Raw genomic sequence first — 21,828 nt, 5'->3', positions numbered from 1 at the left:
CTCTAGTTTTATTTTTATTATCCTTTTTGAAAGTATTTTTTAAAGGCCCTCCTGTCATTCATCGTATTATTTATCGTAGTCACAACACTAAAGAATATCGATATCGACAAGTTCCATTCTTGAAATCCCTAGTGTAGACTGTCAAATAAGTGCCACAGATTATAAAATTTAACAGCGCCACAACTTTAGTAAAGGGAACTAACAAAATGGCACTGTCCCATCTGTAGCTAGCTACATATTAATAATCTGTGATGCTAATGATTATATTTTCTGACAAAATCAACACAACTAATAAAATAAATCGACATTAGTACCTTACTAATTACCTTTTTTCCATAGTCACTACGATTTTCTCCTATTTGTAATAAAGCAACGTGATGCATCAGTGCCTTTGCTGTCTAAAGGGGGGTCCTGACAAGGACCTCACGACGCCGTACACATATCTCGGCAAAACGGAGATATATTCTGACATGCTCAAAGACTGCTTCGATTTACAGGTAAATGTATAGTTTTGTGTTCATTCTGAATCTAAGACAGTAGTCATCAGTTAGTATAAATCAAATTATTTCAAGAAAATACTTGTTTTATTACGACGTTCTTATGTTTCTACTGGCAAGCCTGCTTCGAAACTTTTGTTTCATGAATCTAGTGGGTTGGTGTTATAGATATACATATTACAAGCTTTCATTTAACTTGCCCTGTTAGTATGTTACTTAGTGTGCTTAATTTGACCTAAATTTGACCCGATTTGCGATTGTGATAAAACAAAGTAAAATTATTGTGTTTGGGGGTGTTAGAATTGTCTCAACGAGTGTTAGTTGTCTGTGGAAAAGAAAAGTACAGCTTGTACCAAAAATTAAATTTTTGCCAAAATCTTATTGTATGATATAGATACGCCCATTTCTTGCTACTATAGTTCGTTTTTTTTTAGCATTAGAAATAAGGTAAACAATCTTGATGTGTCTTTTAATTGAAAAACACATTTTAAAAATAAGTTACGGCAAATATATAACAATTATGCATCTAATACAATCATTTATATTCTTCTGCTATCATAAGTAATAGTTTTTGATTTTTAAAAAGCGTTTTTCAATTAAAAGACATGTCAAGATCGCTTACCTTCTTGCAAGTTCTTTCTAATGTTAAAAAAAACGAACTATAACACCTGTGTGAATTAGACGCTTAGTAGATAGCTAATTAGGGGATTATAGTTTGTTATATTTAGCATTAGAAAGAAGGTAAACAATCTTGATGTGTCTATTTATTAAAAAATATAGAAAAAACGCTTTAAAATATTTGTTTATATTACTTATGAAAGCAAAAGAATGTAAAAGATCGTATATGAAACTTTGACCTATATAACACTGGACACTGTGTGACATAGGCTCATCAGCTCAATAGCTGCTCGCCTATAATTATATAATATTTATTTCAAACCATACAGTTGACATCGGGCACCAACGGCGAGAGTGGAATCTGTGAGGTGTGCGTGGGCCGCCTGAGAGATGCGAGTGACTTCAAGCTGCAAGTGCAGCGGAGCCAGGCGGAGCTGCGGACACAGGGGGCGCATGTCAAAGGTTATTTTTTTATTTCAACTCCCATCTTAAATTCTGGCATTGCACTTACAACCCCTCTGGTGTTGTGGATGTCCATAGATGACATGACGGTAATAGGGTATTAGACTGTATTTAAAATAAATTATTTTACACCATGCATGAAATAAAGTATCAAGATTAAAACTATAAAGAGTAATTTGTGACGTCACATGCTAGAGTTTCATATAAAAATCATAGTAGCAGAATCGTTTTGACAGTTCGAGAAAAAGAAACTGATTTGCTAGTCAAATACCCTATTGGATTACAATCTGTTAGTTTGCTTGCTCATTTAAAAAAAATCATACAGTTGACACTGGACACCAATGGTGAGAGTGGGAACTGGGAACTATTGGTGTATAGCAGTTTACGGTATTATTTTGATGAAGTATGTTTTAAGTATATTAATATTATTTGTGTGTTTTAGAAGAAACAGAAAATGCCGATCGAACATTCGAGACTGTGATGTGTAAGTATCCATTTATTATTATCCTTACAATACATTTACAAACAAACATTGCTGATTGTATGAGAAAAAAAATGGAAGGAAAAACTGACTTTATTATAAGAAATTTATTTGCTACAAATGTGGTACCAATATAAGGTGGTACCTAACATATATACACATATATCTATTTGTGTAAGCCACATGAAATAAATAAGACTAAAATTTTGAAATCACTACTCACTACATAGTATAAAACAAAGTCGCTTCCCGCTGTCTGTCTGTCCCTATGTATGATTAGATCTTTAAAACTAAGCAACGGATTTTGATGCGGTTTTCTTAAATAAATAGAGTGATTCAAGCGGAAGGTTTATGTATAATTTGTTAACCCGTGCGAAGCCGAGGCGGGTCGCTAGTTTGAAATATAACATGCGAGTTCCGCACATTTTGCCAATAATCTAGATTAATCTGACGGTTAAAGTTGACTAATTTATTGACAGGTGAAGTGGAAATCAACCTCAAAGAAGAGCCCGAGGACCGGCAGCTGTACGCCGACCACGAGACGAGCGACGACCTCGTGCTGGGGCCGGTGGTGGTACAAGATAAGACTCAAGTCGAAAGTGAGTTAGATTATATTATATTAGCTTTTGCCCGCGACTTCGTCTGCGTGGAATTAGTGACAGCAGCTAATAGCATAACTAACAAATATGGACTGTAATTTTGGTCTAATAAATTATTTATATTGATTGATTGATTGATAGGGCCTGGATAATAATGCTAATAGCAATCATTCAATTTGCGCATTGCTTACTTGAATTATTAGGCACTTCGTTAACTCTTTCAATTCCACCCCCACCCCCGTTGCACTCTCTTCGGGGATGATTTCCGACATAAACACTATCCTGTGTCCTTTCCCAGGACTTAAACTATCTCTATGCGCCTTTAAAAACCTGTACACTCCTTTTTTATGTTTGTGTTGTTGACTTTGATAGACTTTTTTTTACGGTGCTTAACTCTAGCCTAACTTTTGGAATATTTATAACAATTATTAATTCTGTCTGTTCCAGCATCAAACCCGTCCCAGTCACCCGTGGGCCCGGAGCCTCCGGAGCCCGAGTTCATAACAGTCCAAGACACCCTTTACGAGAACCTCTCCCCCCCCGCCGCGCGCCACGCGCAAGCGACGCCCGCGCGCACCGGCGCCGCACGCGAGCAACACACCAGCGACATCACCCCCTACGAGTGCGGCACTTGCGGCGCCAAATTCAAACAACTGCTTTTACTAAGCCAACACGTGTCAACCGCACACAGGAAAGCGCCCAAGCCGAAAAAAACTACGGTTGTAACCGTTAAAACAGAAAGAATAATCAAAAAGAGAGACACAAAGTCAAAGCCGAAAAAGGAAATGGAAAATATGGAAATTTACACTTGCGATTCTTGTGGAAAGATATTCGCCAGCAGGAACGGCCTGAACGCGCACATGCGAACCCATGCAGAAGTAAAGATGTTTACCTGCGAAATCTGTAGTAAAGAGTTTAGGTTTTTAAACAATTATCAAACGCACCAAAAAATGCACTTCGCGAAAAAAGTGTTCCCCTGCGTAAACTGCAATAAACAGTTCAAGTTTCTATGCCATTTTCAGGCGCATAAGCGAAGGCACACAGGCGAGAAACCGTTCCCTTGCGATGTATGCGAGATGCCGTTCAGTAAGTTAACTCATATGATTAAACATAAACTTAGTCATAAAGGTGAAAAGCGGTATTCCTGCGAAATATGCAAAATGATGTTTATTAGTGCACACCATCTTAAAGGACATAAACGGGTACGTTATTACACACCTTAAGCTTCAGACGTGGCTCACTCCGCGATCGTCGCGTCGCTACAAGTACATGCAGCCCACACCAGTTCTGGTGTCTAGCCATAGTAGTTGCCGCGCACCGCTACGGAACGGACGCCTGCTCGCGCTTGCGCCACCTAGCGGTCATATCTGTCGTAATAGACGCGTTTTGTTAGAGAGTGAACCTTCTGTACCTAGTACTATTCATTATTCCTGATCATCTTTACCCAGGGTCCACTTTCTGACTTGTTACAAGTAAAGAATTATATGAATTACTTTTATTACACATACCTAGCAATAAACTAAACTGTATAATTTTAATAACTAACTTAATAGTCGAATTGTATGTACGTAATAAATTGTAAATCCTATGTTTATTATCAATATCCTCACGGATTATTAGCCAATTTATTTATACATTTAAGGTATTTTATTGTTTCATTATATGAATAATTATTTTTAATTTAATTAAAACTATGTAAATAATTAAAATATAATTTTGTGCATACATTTTTCTTTGCTCTGTGCTGTCGAAGGCAAGGTCAAGAAATGTTAGGTTTGCACATCTTTTAATGACAAAATGTTTTACCTACATATTGCACAGTGCAAAAACGATACCTACAGAATTGATAAAATATTATTATATAAATTGGTATCTTATGGAAGTTATATTTGTAAATATTCTGTGCTTTACCGCGTGTATGTGTGTGTACGTAATAATTATGATTGTATTATAAACTACAGCAAAAATGTTTCTTGTTTTTATTTACCGTTGTCGGGCTCGGCTACAGGTGTAATAAGCCTTTCTTTTTATTCTTAGATAAGTAATAGCACTACAGAGGTCGGGAAGTCAGGGGTTGCCGGCCGAGTACACATAGACAGGAGGTAAAGTATGAGGCCGGCAACCCCTTTTACGCCGAGGCACAAACTACAGAAGATACTACGTCGGGGTATGTATACTGCTTTCCTCAAACACGTAATCAAAGAAAATATTTTAATATTAAAATTTACTTTGGAATATAAGAACGACCCTTGCAGGGGTCATCGAGCCCGGAGTTGCATTGGTCCCCGTTGGCAAGTGTGGGTCTAATAGGCCCTTAAAGCGGAAGGGTTGCCACACTGGTTGCCACGAATTTTGTTATCTGCCCCTGAGGCCACTTGAATATGCAAGAGCGATAGAGAGACAGATAACGAAATTGCGTTTTTCACGGTAGGCCATGAAGCCTCGGACCGTACCACGGTCGCGGTCCGGTACACCCGTCTGTTATACTTTTTACACGTTCCTCCTTTCGTGTATAAGCACTTATACAAACTTTACCTAATCTGTGCAAGTTACGCCTCCTGTCAGTGTCATTTTATTTGACATTTCCATGGCTTCCTAACTTCGCTGCTTCGCTGTGCTTCTGATGTATGTTTTTTAACGCCGCTCACGACTATTTCGTTGTTAATTTCTGTAATTTACTCGGCGGTTGAGAATGCTATTTGTACTCTTGTGCCGTAACACCATCCAACTATGGTCCACAACAAGTTCAATCCGTAATTATTAATTAAGTATGTACCAATACCAATTTTCATTTTGTTTTTGTCTGAGTGTTTCTTCCATTAATGAATATATTTTACCATGCCTGTGACATTTAAATAATTGTTACACCAGAACGAAGATATTGGGTTTAATAGAATTACATACATACATATAATCACGCCTATTTCCCGGAGGGGTAGGCAGAGACCACGGATTTCCACTTGCTACGATCCTGACATACCTCTTTCGCTTCCTTCACTTTCATAACATTCCTCATACACGCTCGCCAGTTTAGGGTGCTCTTCACCTGGCCTTTCTTCAAGATTTCCCCGATCTGATCAGAGAAAGTCCGAGGTCTACCCATTCCAACTCCCGTTTCTACTTCTCCCTTATACACTCTCTTTGTTGGCCTTCTTAGCGCCCTTTGAATCGTGTTTGGAAGCTTTTGGTTTGGACTATAGTTGAGTGCTTTTACGGTACCATATTTCTCTTGTGCAATAAAGTTTAAATAAAGAACACCGCTGTGATGGAAGCCAGCAAAATGCAGGAGACGGTGCGCGTGAAAGAGGAGCCAGAGTCAGAGGAAGAGGCGCAATGCGAGTTACAGATGGACGGACACAGTAAGTTCTTCTAAGCCTGATAGATAATATTAGAGTCTAGAAGAGGGGTCATGCACTTTGTTTCCCATGAAGGTATTGTTTGTCATATTATCTTTAGTTATATAACTGTAAACGTTATTTTTATTTAAGGTTATCCTCTGGCTATCCTATAGATAGGATAGGTTAGCTTTGTCTTCTGGCAATCCTGAAAAGTGACGCGTTTCTGAACCAAATAAATTATGACTAACGAAAATGCGGGCAAACAATACATTATGACTTAAAACTTTTTGAGAAGCAATAGACTTTCTAGAAGATCACAGAATCAGAGATTCTAAATTGTTGACTGCCTTTAGGTGTTTTATAAGGAAACTTTCTTTATTTATAAGTAACTACAGTAAGAATTATTTTCAAATTAAGATTTGAACGCTCAATAATTGTTGGGCATTGAATATAGAACTTGGTTTGTAGTGTATTGACTGAATTTTGGCAGGGGTAAGGCTAAACTATACTACTATACTAACTATAAAAATTCAAACGTAATATCTAATATATTGTTTGCAGTTAAGGTAGAAATAGAGCTTGAACCACTGCGTGTGAAGATCGAGCCTTCAAGCTCTGAAAGAATACGCAGTGACCAAGGGCCTGGGCTGATTGACCGTGCTGATATAAAAGATGAACCCGTGCTGGGACCGGCAGAAGTGCAGCATGAGAAGATCAAGCCATCTTGCTCTTATAGAGTGAGGAGCGAGCAAGCTGGGCTGAACAAAATTGGGATAAAATATGCACTAGTGCGTGTCAAGACCGAACCATCTTGCCATGACAGAGCGAGCAGTGAGCGAGTGTCTCCGCTGTATGCCAACCATGAAATAAAAGACGAGCTCGTGCTGGGACCGGAAGAGGTGCAGCGAAAAAGAAATGAACATGCTGGTGAGTGTCCTTATTCTGAGCTCCTAATCTCACAAACGGGAGGTACTTGTCAATTCTCAGTTTTAATTCTATACAGAGGAATTTTTAGGGTTCCGTACCTCAAAAGGAAAAAACGGAACCCTTAAGGCTTCGTCACCGCCCGGAAAACGCGCCTGTGTGACGGAACCTTTATAGGTTCACTCGTGCGTCTGTCTGTCTGTCCAACCATTCCCCCCCCCCCCTTTATCTCCGGAACTACTGAGTCTCAAATTTTGAAAAAATACACAAATAGTTCTTTACCTATAGATGACAGGAAAACCTAGCAATGTGCAGTCAAGCGTGAGTCGGACTTAATGTACGGAGCCCTTGGAACGCGAGTCCGACTCGCACTTAGCCGTTTTTTTAGCTCTGCCTCTGCCAGCAGAGTAGGTCGTTTGTACAGTTCCCTGCAATAATATGTTACTCTTCGAAGGGCGCAAATATATGTAACACGCTCTTTTTTTTTTTTTTTTTCTTTTTCTCCTGGCTTACTCCCTGCAATTTTGCCCAGGGTGAATTTGCCAATGTCGGTGTTGACTTTCACACGTGAGGAGAATGTTCGGTATAATAATTTTGTATTTTTGGAAGGATGTAGTTGGGAAACCCTAAAAACAAATAATTGTTATGAACATCACAGACAAACACATGACGAATACAAAAATTAGCAAAAAAGCGGGAAGCGGGTGACAGAACGTTAGTAGTGCCAACATGAAGGAAGTGGAAGAGAAGAATACTTTATATATATAATATAGATAAAGATATAGAGTATAAATTGACATGAATTAAACGAGTTAAATTAGAAAAGATAAGACGTTATTTAGAGTTTAATGTTATTCGTTTGTAAATATTTAATTAGGATAGAAGTTAGCTTAGTATCCATGTGACAAAGTAGCGAGCTAAAGCATATAGGTCGTGGAACATTTTCGGGTAATACATCGTACAGCGAGTAGCTACATTTTGAACAAGCAAAGAAGATGTGGTCCAAGTTGCCCTCATCCAACCCACATTCACACATTGAATTCGCACGGACACCAATCATAGCCAGAAATAACGGGGTACATACTTTGCCTAAGCGTAAGCGACAAATGGTGGATATTACCCATTTCGGAGAAGTACGGCACACGTAACACGCGGTAACACGCTCTTATGGCTCTACAAATAAGATCGTGTCAGATATTTTTGCGGCCTTCGTTGTGTAATATAATATTATTGCAGGTGACTGTACAAAACTGTTTCTGTAAGACATCTGATATTTTAGTATAGAGGATTTTTTTTACCTGCAATATTTTACTAAATTATCGTATATGATTCATTATTGTTACATATTTGCCGTGTTTTATTTTTAAAAGTGTTTTTCAATAAAAAGACACGTCATTATTGTTTACCTTTTTTCTAATGCTAAAAAACGAACTACAGTAAAAGATAAGATAAAAGATAGTTTATTCAAGTAGCCATAATTACAAATGCGCTTATGAACGTCAAATAAAGTTACACCGGCTCCAACCCTACACCTCTGCCCCGAGAAGATTTAAATCCCCCCTCAATTGGAGGAGGGTATCCCAATATGGGACCGGCGACAAACAAACCGACATCATGTCGTATTAAATTGATACGATTATATAACTTCGATTATATGTGAATAGCTTTTGTGCGGATTGTTCGATTTATTCGTGTGGCGCTTTAATGTAAACTTTGCTTGTTATTTCAGAATCGAATTCAATAACTGTGAAGAAGGAGCATAAAGAAGAGGAAACACACAGGGAGCAAAATCAAGCGGAACCTAATTCTTCTGATATCCAAAAACCATACTCATGCAAAATATGCAAAAAGCAATTCAAGCAAAAATATTATTTAAAGAAACACAGAATAGTACACACAAATGAAAAGAGCTTTTCGTGCGATGTGTGCAACAAACAGTTTTCTCGATCGTATACTTTAAGTACTCATAAAAAAACCCACAGCGGCGACAAACCCTACTCTTGCGATGTATGCCAAAAAACTTTCAAACTAAAGTATTATCTAAACAAACATAAAATCATTCACACCAGTGAAAAGAACTTTAAATGCGAAGTATGTAACAAGGTGTTTTCGCGTTCGTTTAATTTAACTACTCATATGCGAAGCCATGAAGGTGAAAAGACATACACATGCGATACAAGCCATAAAGTTGAAATGACATACACATGCGATACATGCAATAAACAGTTCATGAAGAAAGATAAATTAGAAAATCACATAAAAAACGCGTGCAAAACCCCGGTAGAAAAACGCTTCTCGTGCGCAATATGTAATAAGCATTTTACACGTTCGACGACTTTGACTATTCATAACAGAATCCACAGTGGCGAAAAACCATATACATGCGAAATATGTAAGAAGCAATTCGTGCATTTCAGTGCTTACTTATGTCATAAACGTTTCCATACTGGCGAGAAACCTTTCCCGTGCGACGTATGCAAAAAACGGTTTAGATATTTGGGTGATTTAGTTAAGCATCGACGAATACATTCAAATGAAAAGCCGTATTCGTGCGAAGTATGCAAGAAAGAGTTTAAACGTTCGTCTACTTTGACCAATCATAAGCGTATTCACACAGGGGAGAAACCGTATGAATGTGAAATTTGTCAAAAGCGGTTCGCACAGTTGGGTCAGTTGAGCGCTCACAAACGAGTTCACAGCGACGTGAAACCACACTTTTGCGAAGTATGTAACAGACAGTTTGGACAGCTGATCCAATTGAAAAGACATAGACTAACCTATAACCACGTGGAGAATGAACAACTGTGTTAATTTATTTATTTTTCAACTTTATTGTACAAAAGTAAGGTAAACTAAGGGCGTATTTAGATGGCGCGCGAACTCGTATACGATTTTGATTACATTGCAGACCATTGAGGTTACATCAATTCAGCCGACCGATCAAACGACGCAATGTAATGAAATCGCATGCGATTTTAAGTCTAAATGAGCTCTAAGAGATCGCTATTTAGCCTCCTGAGACACCCGGTACAATTTTGTCTACATATTTGACAATCCATTCTGAACTTTCCATAGTTAACAATAGGATCCAAATTCAACAACAAAAACAAAACGACTGCCCAGACGCTGAGGAGGTTAGGCCGTCTGTTGTTTGCCTCTGTCTTTATGTATTATGTTTGTCCATCGTGTATTTATTATGTGTGTCCATCGTGTATTTATTATGCGATTTTGTTAAGTAGAGTCCAGACGAGCTGAGCTATAACCGCGAAAATCGAAGTTCGCAAATTGCGGGCATTTTTCTCATTTACTCTAATTACGCCTTCACTGGAGTAAAAGAGAAAAATCCCCACAATTTGCGAATTTAGGTTTTCGCGGTAGCCCCTCTGGGCAAATCTTATCTAGCGTCCACACGTACACAAATTTAATCACCAATTTGCATTCCATAGATACTAACTTCGAAAATTGGCATTTTTGTGTCCGCACCTGCTGATTTGAACGGGGAATCAAATTGGCGTTTGCGTCCGCACGGTCTTATTCAATCGGACAATTTCATCAGATTGGCTAAAAATTGTCTCGTCTAGACTCCACTTTATGTGATAGTGAGCAGACGTAAGGTATAGTCTGGGCTATAACCGTAAAAATCGAAATTCGTCAATTGCGGATATTTTTCTCTGTCACCCTAATTACGTCTTAATAAGAGTAAAAGAAAAGATCCCCGCAATTTGCGAATTTTGGTTTTCGCGGTAGGCCCCCTGTTCGGAAAGAGAAGAGTCGTGGTATGTATTGGGTCTCTTACATTCCACGACTCTTTCCGCACAGACTCTAATAGTGGTATTTCACTTAGTTATCTGGGCGCGCTCGGCTATTTTATTTTCTATTTTTTTTTTCATTTATTCACCATGGTATGTCGTTACAAGCAATCGAATACTTAAAATAAGTACAATACATTACAATAAATAGAAATGAATTAAAAGTAATAGTTGTCAATCGAAATAATTATACAATTTACGGCTTACGGCTGCCCACGAGTGTGGAGGGGGCTATAGGCGTGGCGGTCAAGAGGTTAAAGGCAACGCCCTACCAGGACCCATTATATATTACTGAAAAGATTTAAAAGTGGAATTTAAGTATGCTAAAGGCATTCTAAGTAGTAATGGAAAATGTATATCCTATATGATTTAAAACTAGGAGATAAAGTTTATACATATCAGCACCGTTCATTACAAGCCATTGTGAGCATTACAGTAGTTTTATTTAAAAACCCTTGAATACCTAATAAGTTTTTTTTGGGGACTACCAGAGTAAAGCATCATAATTTATAAAAATACCAAATGTATTTCCTAGACCTAGGTGTTATAAATAAATTATTTGTATTTGTAAAGCTGCGTTTCCACCAGAGATGTGCGAGAATTCGTAACGAGGGATGTTTGTTAAGCCCCTCCAGACTGTGCGTGAATCGCGACGCGGACGCGAGTGTGGGGTCGATTTCGCTGTTTGCGAAAATCGATTCCACGTTCGCGTTTTCGCGCACGAGTGTGAAGGGGGCTTTAAGAACCAATAAAGGCTTCGTCTCACAGGCGCGTGAGCGGCGCACACCGCTTTTAAAGTCAGACCAAGAAAAGTCTGCAGCGGATTTGATAGCCCACGCTGTGCAAGTGTTATTTTAAACGTCAAACTTCTATGAAATTATGACGTATAAATAACACTTGCACTGCGTGGGCTATCAAATCCGCTGTAGATTTTTATTGGTCCGACTCTACATATAAAACGTTCACGCGCCTGTTTGTCGAAGCCTTAAATTTACCACTAGAGCTGCGCTGAGCGACGATAGGTAAATGAAGAGATTTTATTGGTTAGATTTTTCAACCCTTTTTTACACAAATAAAATATTCTATTCACCGCGCATTAAAAAAGCGAGAAAGAAATATATATCTACTGGCCGAACCAAACGTAGTCCGGTACGCCCGTGTGTTAGAGCTTTTATAGTTGTCTATGTTTCACGTCGGCTGTCGACTCAATGGCGTCACATCTGTCAATGTCATCATGAGTATCTACCCATTATCTACCAGTCAGCATTTCGTGATATTGATGATATTCTTTTGAGTTATTTAATGTCATTTTTTTAGTATAATTTCATATGGGTCAAGTTATTTCTTAATAATGTCAAGTTTTATACTTCGTAAAATAAAGAACTTGATATACACTAGTTAAATATTATCTAACTAGAGACGGAGCGTCTCTGTAAGCAAAACATTGGTCGAGTCAGCAGAAATTAATTATAAAAGTACCTGTTAGTTCGCGATACGGTGCCCGATAGTATTTAGCAGTGAGGATAGATTTTAAATAGAAATACTGTACTCGATAAAAAGCAAATCTTAGCGTTTCTTTCGTTTGCGTCAGCGATTAATAATGGAGTCAAATGGCAGCGTGTCGCCGCAAGTAAAAGAGGAGCCAGCGTGGCACAGCGCGGAAGGCGAGGTGGCGCCGAGTGTTATACTGTTACCGGAACATAGTGAGTATTACTTATATGTATTGAGTATGTTGTGGAAATTGTATGCTATGCTAATAGCTATGCGCAGAGCGAGCATACGCGCGAGGCAAAACGCGCACAAAACGGCCAGTGTGGACGTGCGTCGGCCGAGGCGGCGCGCGCGAAGCACGTTTACACTGGCCGTTTTGTGCGCGGGTAAATTGCCTCACGCGTATGCTCGATCTGTGTGTAATGTAAAAGGATGCGACCTAGCATATCCTAGCAGGGAGGATGTGGAACATAATTATTTAACACGCTTATGATGATCTTCTGTTTTTTTTTTAATATATATTTTAGCTATAATACAATAATATTTGGTTAGCCTTGATGGCTGCCTCCTTCAGAATGCCCATCAGCACACCCGTTCCATCTGACAGCGAGATCAGATTCTACATTCAAATAGTCACTTGCCAGTCACTGACCAACAGCCCCGGTACCCGGCTAATCACATTCATGTAAAAATAAAAATTATACCAATGATGTTAGCGTATGAGGAACATTTTTGGTGAATGGGTAAATCTGAACTGTTGCTTTACAGTGCGAGTGAAGGTGGAGGTGGAGTTTGAGGAGCCCTCGCCGGGCTCCAGCAGCGCCGAGCTACAGCGCCCACCGCTTGTTGCTGGTGAGTATGTTCTTGGTAGTGAACACTAGTGCTAGTCACAGGGAAAACTGGAAAAGGGCAACATTTTAAAGTTGTACACTACGCCGTTTATGGGTTCTGTACCCAAACGGTAAAAACGGGACCCTATTACTAAGACTCCGCTGTCTGTCCATCTGTATGACACCAGGCTGTATCTCATGAACCACGATAGCTCGGCAGTTGAAATGTTCACAGATGATGTATTTCTGTTGACGCTTTAACAGTAAATACTAAAAACAGAATATAATAGAGACATATAAAATACTGTCGGGGCACTATGACCTCAAGGATTTTCATAAAATGTTCAAGCGCAACAACAACACCCATCTGAGAGGTCATCACTTAAAGTTAGAAACGCATAAGTCCCACAGTAACCCATAGAAACACTTTTTGAGCAACCGAGTAGTGAGGGCTTGGAACAAACTCCCTGAAGATGTGGTCTCAGCACAAAATATGAACCAATTTAAAAATCAACTAGACAAGCACACCTATACATCTACTTGTCAATGATTACTGGATACAGGCAATATCAGTTGTCACAAATGCCTGCCTGCTTATAGAATAATAATAATAAACATTTGAGTGGCCCGGCTCCCATAATGTTTTTGCGTAATGGTACGCAACCCTTCGTGCGCGAGACCGACTCGCACTTGGCCGGTTTTTTCCAATTTGGACATGTTTATCCTTTGACGAGTTTTTGTTTTAAGTTATTGTTTTTGAAGTTTTTATCACGTGTATCGTACAAAATACTATTCGACTTTACTAACTCAATCAATAACTCGTCTTTTTCTTTCGGAAATTTCTCCATTTTGAGCTAGCGTCCAGCCGCAGCAATGCTCCAAAATGACTAAAGACGCAACGGCCAGCGGGCGGCTGCAGCGGGCGGCGGGGGGACGCCGCACGCAGCGAGCGAAAACGACCACTCCCGAGCATTCTCGAACACACCATTCAGACGCTGCGTGCGACGTGACGTTGTCGGCTGCGTGCGGCGTCTGCAGTACGACCGCAGCCTGCTTGCTCACGAATTACGAAAAGCTTGCTACTTAGCAATTAAGAAAAGTGACTTCAGATTTTTATTTCCATTGTTATATATGAAGATAAAGGAATGAAAGGATCGAAAAAATCGAAAAATATATACGAATTTAAACTATCATGAGTTATACTAACACTAAGTTAAAGGGGCCTACTGATTAACAGTCCGCCGGACGACATCAGCCTGCCAGTTGTTCGAAACTTTCAACTTTTTGTTCCAACTGACAGGCCGATATCGTCCTGCGGACTGTTAATCAGTGGGCCCCTTAATTCTATGCTTTAACTCACGTATATTAGTCACTCAAAATTGTAAAATTGAAAAAAAAAAAACATAATGTAAATATTTTCAAAATTGCTTTATTAGGGTTAGATATGAGGATATTAGGTATAATTTGAGGTATATTTTACAAAAAAATATTTAACGGTATTGTATCTGGCGAAGCCAAAATTTGGTATGTTTTGAAAATTATTTTTATTATAATAAAAAAAAAATGAGTGAAAGGTAATGATGTGATATATATTTTTTTAATTCCATACAAAAAAAGATGACGTCATAACTCCTCTCGTTTTTTTTTTTATTTGTTGGTGCTTCGGGTAAAATTGTTTCAAATGTCCTAAAGATCAATCGTACCGATTTTCATACCTTTAACACCATTTTGCTGAATTTCTCGGTGTACCGCCAGCGCTACAAGTTTAAATAAAATGGCCTTAAGATAAAATCATTTTAACCTGATTATTAGCTTTTTTCAATGTTATTGATTTTTTTATTGAATAAACATACAATAATATAGATATTTAGGGGCAGTTGCATCAATTACACTTGACCATCTGATCAACGTCAATCAGCAGTGAACTATGAAACTTCCCATACAAAACAATTTATCGAACGTTATAACAGTGACAGATGGTTTGGCGCAGCTGACCCTAAATTTTCGTTTCTGTATCTGTTAATTATTTTAACATAAACTATGTTTGGTTTCAGATTCAACTGACGCGTTAACGCAAACTCCGCAACAACTACACGCCTTCCTCACCTCCATGCCTTGTCCCCCTCTCGTGCCGCTCAGCAGACCCCGCTCCACTCCGCAACCACAAGCGAACCACACCGGAAAAACTCAAAAACAACAACGGAGCGACAATACTGACACAAAAAACTACGTCTGTGACACTTGCGGGAAAACATATCCACAGAAATACCTACTAATCCGACATCTTCAACTCCACCTCAAAGCTAAGATAGATATAAAAATAAATAGAAAGACATACGACTGTGGTACATGTGGACTACACTTCTCAAACGAAACAGAACTACAGAAGCATAAGTTAAGCAAAGGTCACACTGGACTCAGGAAATACCCGTGCGACGTCTGCGAAAGAGAATTTTCATGCGCAAGCTCCTTTAACTTACATAAAATGATCCACAGTGGGGAGAAACCGTTCCCCTGCGAAATATGCGGAAAGCGGTTCAGACGACAGAATGAATTGGACAAACATATTATCAGAATACATACTAATGAACGGCCGTATAAGTGTGAAGCGTGTGAAAAGCGATTTAAAACTGTAGCTGATTTACGTCTACATATAAGGTTACACACTGGTGAAAAACCGTTTACATGCGACATATGTCACAAAAGCTTTTATGCTTCCGAAGCTATGACTAAACATAGACGGGTCCACGCTGGCGAGAGGCCATACAAGTGTGAAACTTGTGAAATGCAGTTCACGCATAGAAGCGTTTTAACCACACACATACGAACCCACACCGGTGAAAAGCCATACTCATGCGAAGTATGTGGGAGAAAGTTTTCACAAAGAAACATATTAGTGAATCATAGGAGAACTCATACTGGTGAAAAGTTTTCATGTGATGTATGTAATAAGCAGTTTACACGTACTTCTAAATTGAAGGTACATAAATTGAAACATGTGGACGAAACCGCAAAGAAAGTAGACGATGATCACTAATAAAGAAATATTATATGTAAATTACATGTACAATTTCGTGAATATCCTATGATCGACGAATAAAGAATTTGTATTTGTATTTAATTTTTGTTTTACCTGTAAATAATTTTTTTATCAATAGGGATCAATTATCATCAAGTCCATCTAAGATAACTTTTTATCGACTTGGCAAGCAAGCGATTAGTATGTATGTGATCATACTGATCATAAAGGCAAAATGTGAAAATATGAAGTTTAGAGTCGCTTAACTTCAAACTCGGGTAAATCCATCTGTCTGATTATGCGATTTTTAAGAAAAGGTAATAGGGTAGATATTTGGTGACAGGGTCAAATGGATTAACCCGAATTTGAAGTTTCCCGACACATATAGCCTCCCGGGCTCAGAGCCACGGTCCTACCTATAGTACTTTTTATTAGTATGTTTTGTACCGTAAAATTTTAAAACAAAACAAATTTAAATCTATTTCTTACACTACAGGTTGAGATGTTAAATTACAATCTCTTAACCATTGTGTTAAAAGACCTAATTTTATAATTATTATATAAATATACTGTCGAATACCTAGCATAATTTAGATTTAAGACTATTGCTGTGCCCTACCAGGGTCCATGTGAAACTCACTTTCACTATGTAACACCAATGTAACAACCATGGATGCAATAAATAAATTATGAATTATGAACTAAAAAAAAAAAAAGATTTCACTAGCAAATATTAGACTTTTATTTATTTTATTTTAAAATTTAATTCAGACAACAAGGCCCATATTATATATATATATATTTAATAACTAAAAACTATTTTTGCGACCGAACGGCGTGGCTCCGTTGAATGATGAATCCTCTGGTCTTGTGTCGGATTCGGCAGTTTGCCCCGGAACCTCCGAAACACGACACCCTTCGGCCAGAAGTCGGCGCACTCGATGGTCCCCTGCAGCGGCCGCGGCACGCGCACCACAAACGAGTTGAAGTGTACGTAGTGGCGCGATCGAATGCAACCCCCTCAGCGTGACCGGTCTTCTAATGATGCGGTGTTTTAATTTGTATGGCGGGGCCACAGGAGGTAATTGTTTCCGGGGTCTGCACAAAATACTATAATACAGGCTGTACCCCACAGCAGGAATGCTAGAGGCCGCGTTCCCCCTCTGCACAGTGAGGCTGAGTTCTTGGGCAAAATACCTAATCAATTATATTACAATATAAAAAAAACCATCTCTTCTTAATCTCTTATTAATATGGGATACTCTGTATAGATAGCTGTTGGATCTCCAAAATATAAATAAATAAATCAATAAAAACGCGAATATTCCGAGTATAAATTCTTTTTTGTGAAAGAGTGTAAAACTAAAAATAAAACATTTACAAGTAATATCTGTGTAGGTATTTACATTAAAATGTTAACTTAATATTCCTAAATTCAACGAACAAAAAATCGGTAGGCGTGTATGTATGTGACGTACGATATTATTACCTGTTATTATACAAAAGTTTAGCCTTATACACATTTCATGTACTTTAAATTGAAAAACTTGATTACTTATTTCTAAAATAACACACACACACACACACACACAGGGTACACTCGGTACTCGTACATAGCACAATAGACCGGCATTTTGAACGTTCCGTCCGTCATCGCGCATCGCGTCGCTAACCGAACTGAGCGCGCGGCTAAAACTCGGCTAACTGCTGTCGAGGGGCGAGGTAATCCGAGTCGGGGCGGGGCGGTGTGTGTCCGTTCTGTATGATAATACTATTACTTATTCTGTGCCTTTGATTCAATAATAAGTATATCGAGGTACCTGAAATAATACCACTGTAATCTTTTTATAACATATAATTTAAAAATATCAAACTAGATCAGTGATCACATTTCTTTTTATCTGAGACTACTATCTAGTTTTACATAATTCGACAAAAAGTAAAACTCGCCACATACAAATAATTTTCTCTATTAAATAAATTTAGGTCAATTTCATTCGGAATTATGGACCAAACTCAAATCAGATATCTTTTATATTATACTATTACTAAATACATTAATTGAAATAATAGATTGTGTCACAAGAGAGCAAGATGACATATTTACGGCGTCCATCCCGAATGTAGCGATGGATTTTATTTTTAAATAAAAACAGAAGATTTAACTGGCAATAAAATGTTTTAGAAAAGAAAAGTGTTACTTTAATCCCCCCTAGCAGGTAAGAAAAAGTCTTAATAACTTAATGGCGGAATCCCACTGCAGCGCATAAGGTCAAATGTGTATAAAAACGAATTTTGAAGTACAAGCTAAAGATAGCATTATACTTTACGTAATCGTACGCTCCAGTGGACTAGCTTATACACATTCCTTTAGTTTACCCGTCAACTATGAATTCGTTTCTCATGTTTCTTCAAATATTTCAACACTGCAAACTGTTTCTTACATACTTCACAGAAATATGGCATTTTGCTCTCATGCATAACACGTCTATGGATAGCCAAACTTTTCACATCCCAAAATTCTTTTTCACAAAAATCGCAGTTAATTTTTTTTGCACCCACATGGATTCTTCTATGCTTACCTAAGTCACTTGAGGTCCTAAACTGTCTCTCACAATCGTCACACTGAAAGGGTTTGTCATTTGTATGAATTCGTTTATGTCTGCTCAAAACACTTAGCTGTGCGAATTGTTTTTTGCATACTTCGCACGCATACGGTTTCTCACCGGTGTGGGTTCGCCTATGCCGCGCTACGTCGCTGGAATCTCGAAATTGTTTCTCGCATATTTCGCACCAAAACGCCTTGTTTCCTGTAGGTTGTTTTTGTTTGATTTCCGAATATGTATAGTTTTCTATAGGTATACATTCGGTGGCTGCTTTTTTAATGTGCTGAATTAAATCATGTTTATGTTCGAATGTCTTTCTGCAGGTGTCACAGTTGTAGTCTTCGTCGCTGTCGGTTTGTCGGTCAGTATCGCCCGTGTGAGTCTCTTCTGATTGGTGTATAGTGTCGCGTATGGTCTGCTCCGTGACTGACGGCGGGTTTGAATCTGTAAACACACGTATTTTTAAGTTGTTTGGAAACTAAAAATGTGCTATGAAACAAAAAATATTTTTATTTCAGTTAATAAAAATGTGGTAATTAATCTGTAACCACACATTGTATTTTTAGGTTGTTTGAAAACTAAAAATGTGCTGAGACATTTTTTATTTTCAGGTAATAAAAATGTGGTCATTTTAATTATTCTTTTACAAGCTTTCATTTAACTTCTCTAGCTCTATTACCAAACATAGTGTTGACTCACCGTAAGTTCTCCCTGCCACTGCTAGAGGGTCGGCGTCACGAGCAGGACTCCGCGCACCGCTGCGCGGGCGTGCTCTCTGTTCCACCAAAGTCTCTTCCACCTTTATTTCAAGTACTGTAAAACAAAACCAAAATGTATGATAATTTTTGACTTAAAAATTGTATTTTAATAATGAATTATTCCTTTCCCTGAACCATGCACGATTAAATTCCATTCACAAGTATTTATAAGTGATTCATTCAAGTCTTCGCAAGGTGATCCCCCTACTAGATGGTGTTCTCAAATTACGGCACCTATGCAACTAAAACTGCACGAGGCCATGCGCTTGGCGGGGAACAGAACCCTGAGGAACCTGGTCTTCAACAGAAGGACATGATGTCACGATCCTCATTATTGAGGGACCGACTGAAGAAGAAGACGCCAGCGGCGGTGGCAGTGGTTGCTTGCGTCAAGAACAGTCAGCAGCAATAGTTGCTAAGCGGGCGAGGTGTTCAAAATGATCTTGCCGCGACTTTATTGTTAAAAGAATTAGCACATCAAGATAATTTTAAACACCTAGCAACTTCTGCTACCAACTTACTTCTTTGTCAAAGGACTGTCTCATGTCACTAGAACTAGCACCCAAAAGAAAAGGATGAGTATAGTTTTCGTCGTTCTTACTGACTGACAAATTGGTTTGACCAACTTTACTATACTTAAACATACCGTGTTCCCCTTCACTGTTCCACTCAAGTTGCTCCTTCACTCGCTGCGTGTCGCTGCCATCGCTTATCTCCATTGAACTGGAAAGGTGCGAAGTCGGTGGAGGGGGAAGTGGCGCTGATCGTCACAAACACAGGTAATCTTATGGAATGGCCGCCATTAGTACTAGCGGCAGCCGCTTGAACTAATTTTACTCCATAAGATTTAACGTAGAAAGTCTGCCAAAATGAGGGCAGCACCAGTCGTGCACTTAGCGAATACCGACAAATCAGATGTAGTTTTTGGTATGTCAAGTAATAATAAGTATATTTAGATCATCTAGATTGCATAGTTAATTAATACCGTTGTATCTGAATTCGACTTTAAGTTTAAATGGTAAATTACTCTTGATAATTCGGTACTAGTACTGCGAAAGGTAGATCCACGAAAAGAAGATACTGAAAATTGTGATATAAAATTAAATGAGTTAAAAATAATGAAAACAAATAGAGCGTCGACGAAAATTTCTCAAAATATCATATAAAAATGACATTGACAGCTTGCCATTGCCACAGATTAGCCATTATAAAAACCTCAACAGATGGACGTACCACCTGATCCGGTCGACTTTGGTACGCCCGTATAGTATAGTACCCTCCACACTCGTGCGTAACGCAGCGGTCGCACGCCCGTATGTTACCTGTTTATTATTCTTATCTATGGTATTTTTCTGTTGAGTGTTTTGTTTTATCTGTCTGTCAGGTAAATGTCCTCACTTGTCAATGTCAACTCCTTGTTTAGGTTATGGGAAGTGTATTTTCTATATTTATTTAATTAATAGTACACTTTATCCCTGTCTTTACTTCAGTACATAGTTCATACCACTTGGGAGTTCGCTCTACCACAGATTAATAAATAGTTACTACGTAACAGATGCATCATTCCCGTACAAAAGCGAAAATACTTACGCTATAATAGCCTACAAAATCTTAATAATAATACCTGCTGCTCAGGACGAGAAGAAATGTACCATAAGTACGCGCACAAAGAGTCGAGACTGTGTTGCCCGCCGTGCGAGTCACGTGCCAACGCGTCATCGTAAGAATGCGCTAGGGTTGTAGGTACCTATCTATTGTACCTAATACGATGATTATTGTAATAAAACGAATGTTGCGAATCAACCATATTTTTTATTAGTCAGTCAAATATGTTTTACTTTTATATAATGATTTATAATATTCTTCCCTTCTCGGAATTCTCTGTTATTAAATTTTATACATAGTTGAAAATATCCTAAATCGCGTAAATAATTTTAATAAATACTCATACGGAAAACAGGAGCAAAGCGACGGCAAATCAACGGTTTTTAAAAGTTGTAATACGGTGCTACCAGGCCGATTCATTATGACGTTGTCAAAATTATTTAAAAATTACGTGGTTTGGTGGTGGTGGTTTACAATAATTACGTGTTTTCGGCATTTCGAAGCGTAAGCGCGGGAAACGTGCGGCGCAGTGCGGTGCGAGCGCTCAGGCGGGCGTTCGCCGGCCCTTTGTCGGTTGTATCGTCGACGATACGCCGAGCGGTAGGCATATAGCGCGTGGCCGTGAGCGAGTGACGGAGGCCTGGCTCTACACAGTAACAGTCAGTCAGTTCTTAAATCTCAGTTTCCAAATATCACATAAAATAGTATCTTACCGAATTGAAATGAAGTAATCGATCATAATATATTTCTCCAGCACATAGGACCCACTACTTAATACTACGTCTACTGAA

General features: G+C 38.6%; 3 protein-coding genes across 3 annotated transcripts; all 3 read left to right on the top strand.

The window, feature by feature from the left end:
* The first annotated feature begins 255 nt into the window (after nt 1-255).
* LOC134659476 (zinc finger and SCAN domain-containing protein 16-like) lies at nt 256-3,955 on the top strand. The gene is made up of 7 exons (XM_063515119.1): nt 256-497; nt 1,445-1,577; nt 2,020-2,061; nt 2,538-2,657; nt 3,105-3,535; nt 3,680-3,743; nt 3,888-3,955. Exons 1-7 carry the CDS (start codon nt 378-380, stop codon nt 3,953-3,955), a joined length of 978 nt encoding a protein of 325 aa, XP_063371189.1. The 5' UTR covers nt 256-377.
* Nucleotides 3,956-5,937: 1,982 nt separating this feature from the next.
* On the top strand, nt 5,938-9,736 carry LOC134659475 (zinc finger protein 493-like). Its single transcript, XM_063515118.1, has 4 exons — nt 5,938-6,016; nt 6,557-6,922; nt 8,649-9,071; nt 9,108-9,736. The coding sequence occupies exons 1-4, from the start codon at nt 5,938-5,940 to the stop codon at nt 9,728-9,730; spliced, it is 1,491 nt and encodes a 496-aa protein (XP_063371188.1). The 3' UTR covers nt 9,731-9,736.
* Nucleotides 9,737-13,932: 4,196 nt separating this feature from the next.
* LOC134659474 (zinc finger protein 239-like) lies at nt 13,933-16,086 on the top strand. The gene is made up of 2 exons (XM_063515117.1): nt 13,933-14,086; nt 15,104-16,086. Exons 1-2 carry the CDS (start codon nt 13,933-13,935, stop codon nt 16,084-16,086), a joined length of 1,137 nt encoding a protein of 378 aa, XP_063371187.1.
* Nucleotides 16,087-21,828: the final 5,742 nt, after the last annotated feature.

The sequence above is a fragment of the Cydia amplana genome, chromosome 25, assembly GCF_948474715.1.
Source record: "Cydia amplana chromosome 25, ilCydAmpl1.1, whole genome shotgun sequence".
NCBI classification, from domain to species: Eukaryota; Metazoa; Arthropoda; class Insecta; order Lepidoptera; family Tortricidae; genus Cydia; species Cydia amplana.
This window is presented reverse-complemented; position numbering and strand designations above follow the sequence as displayed.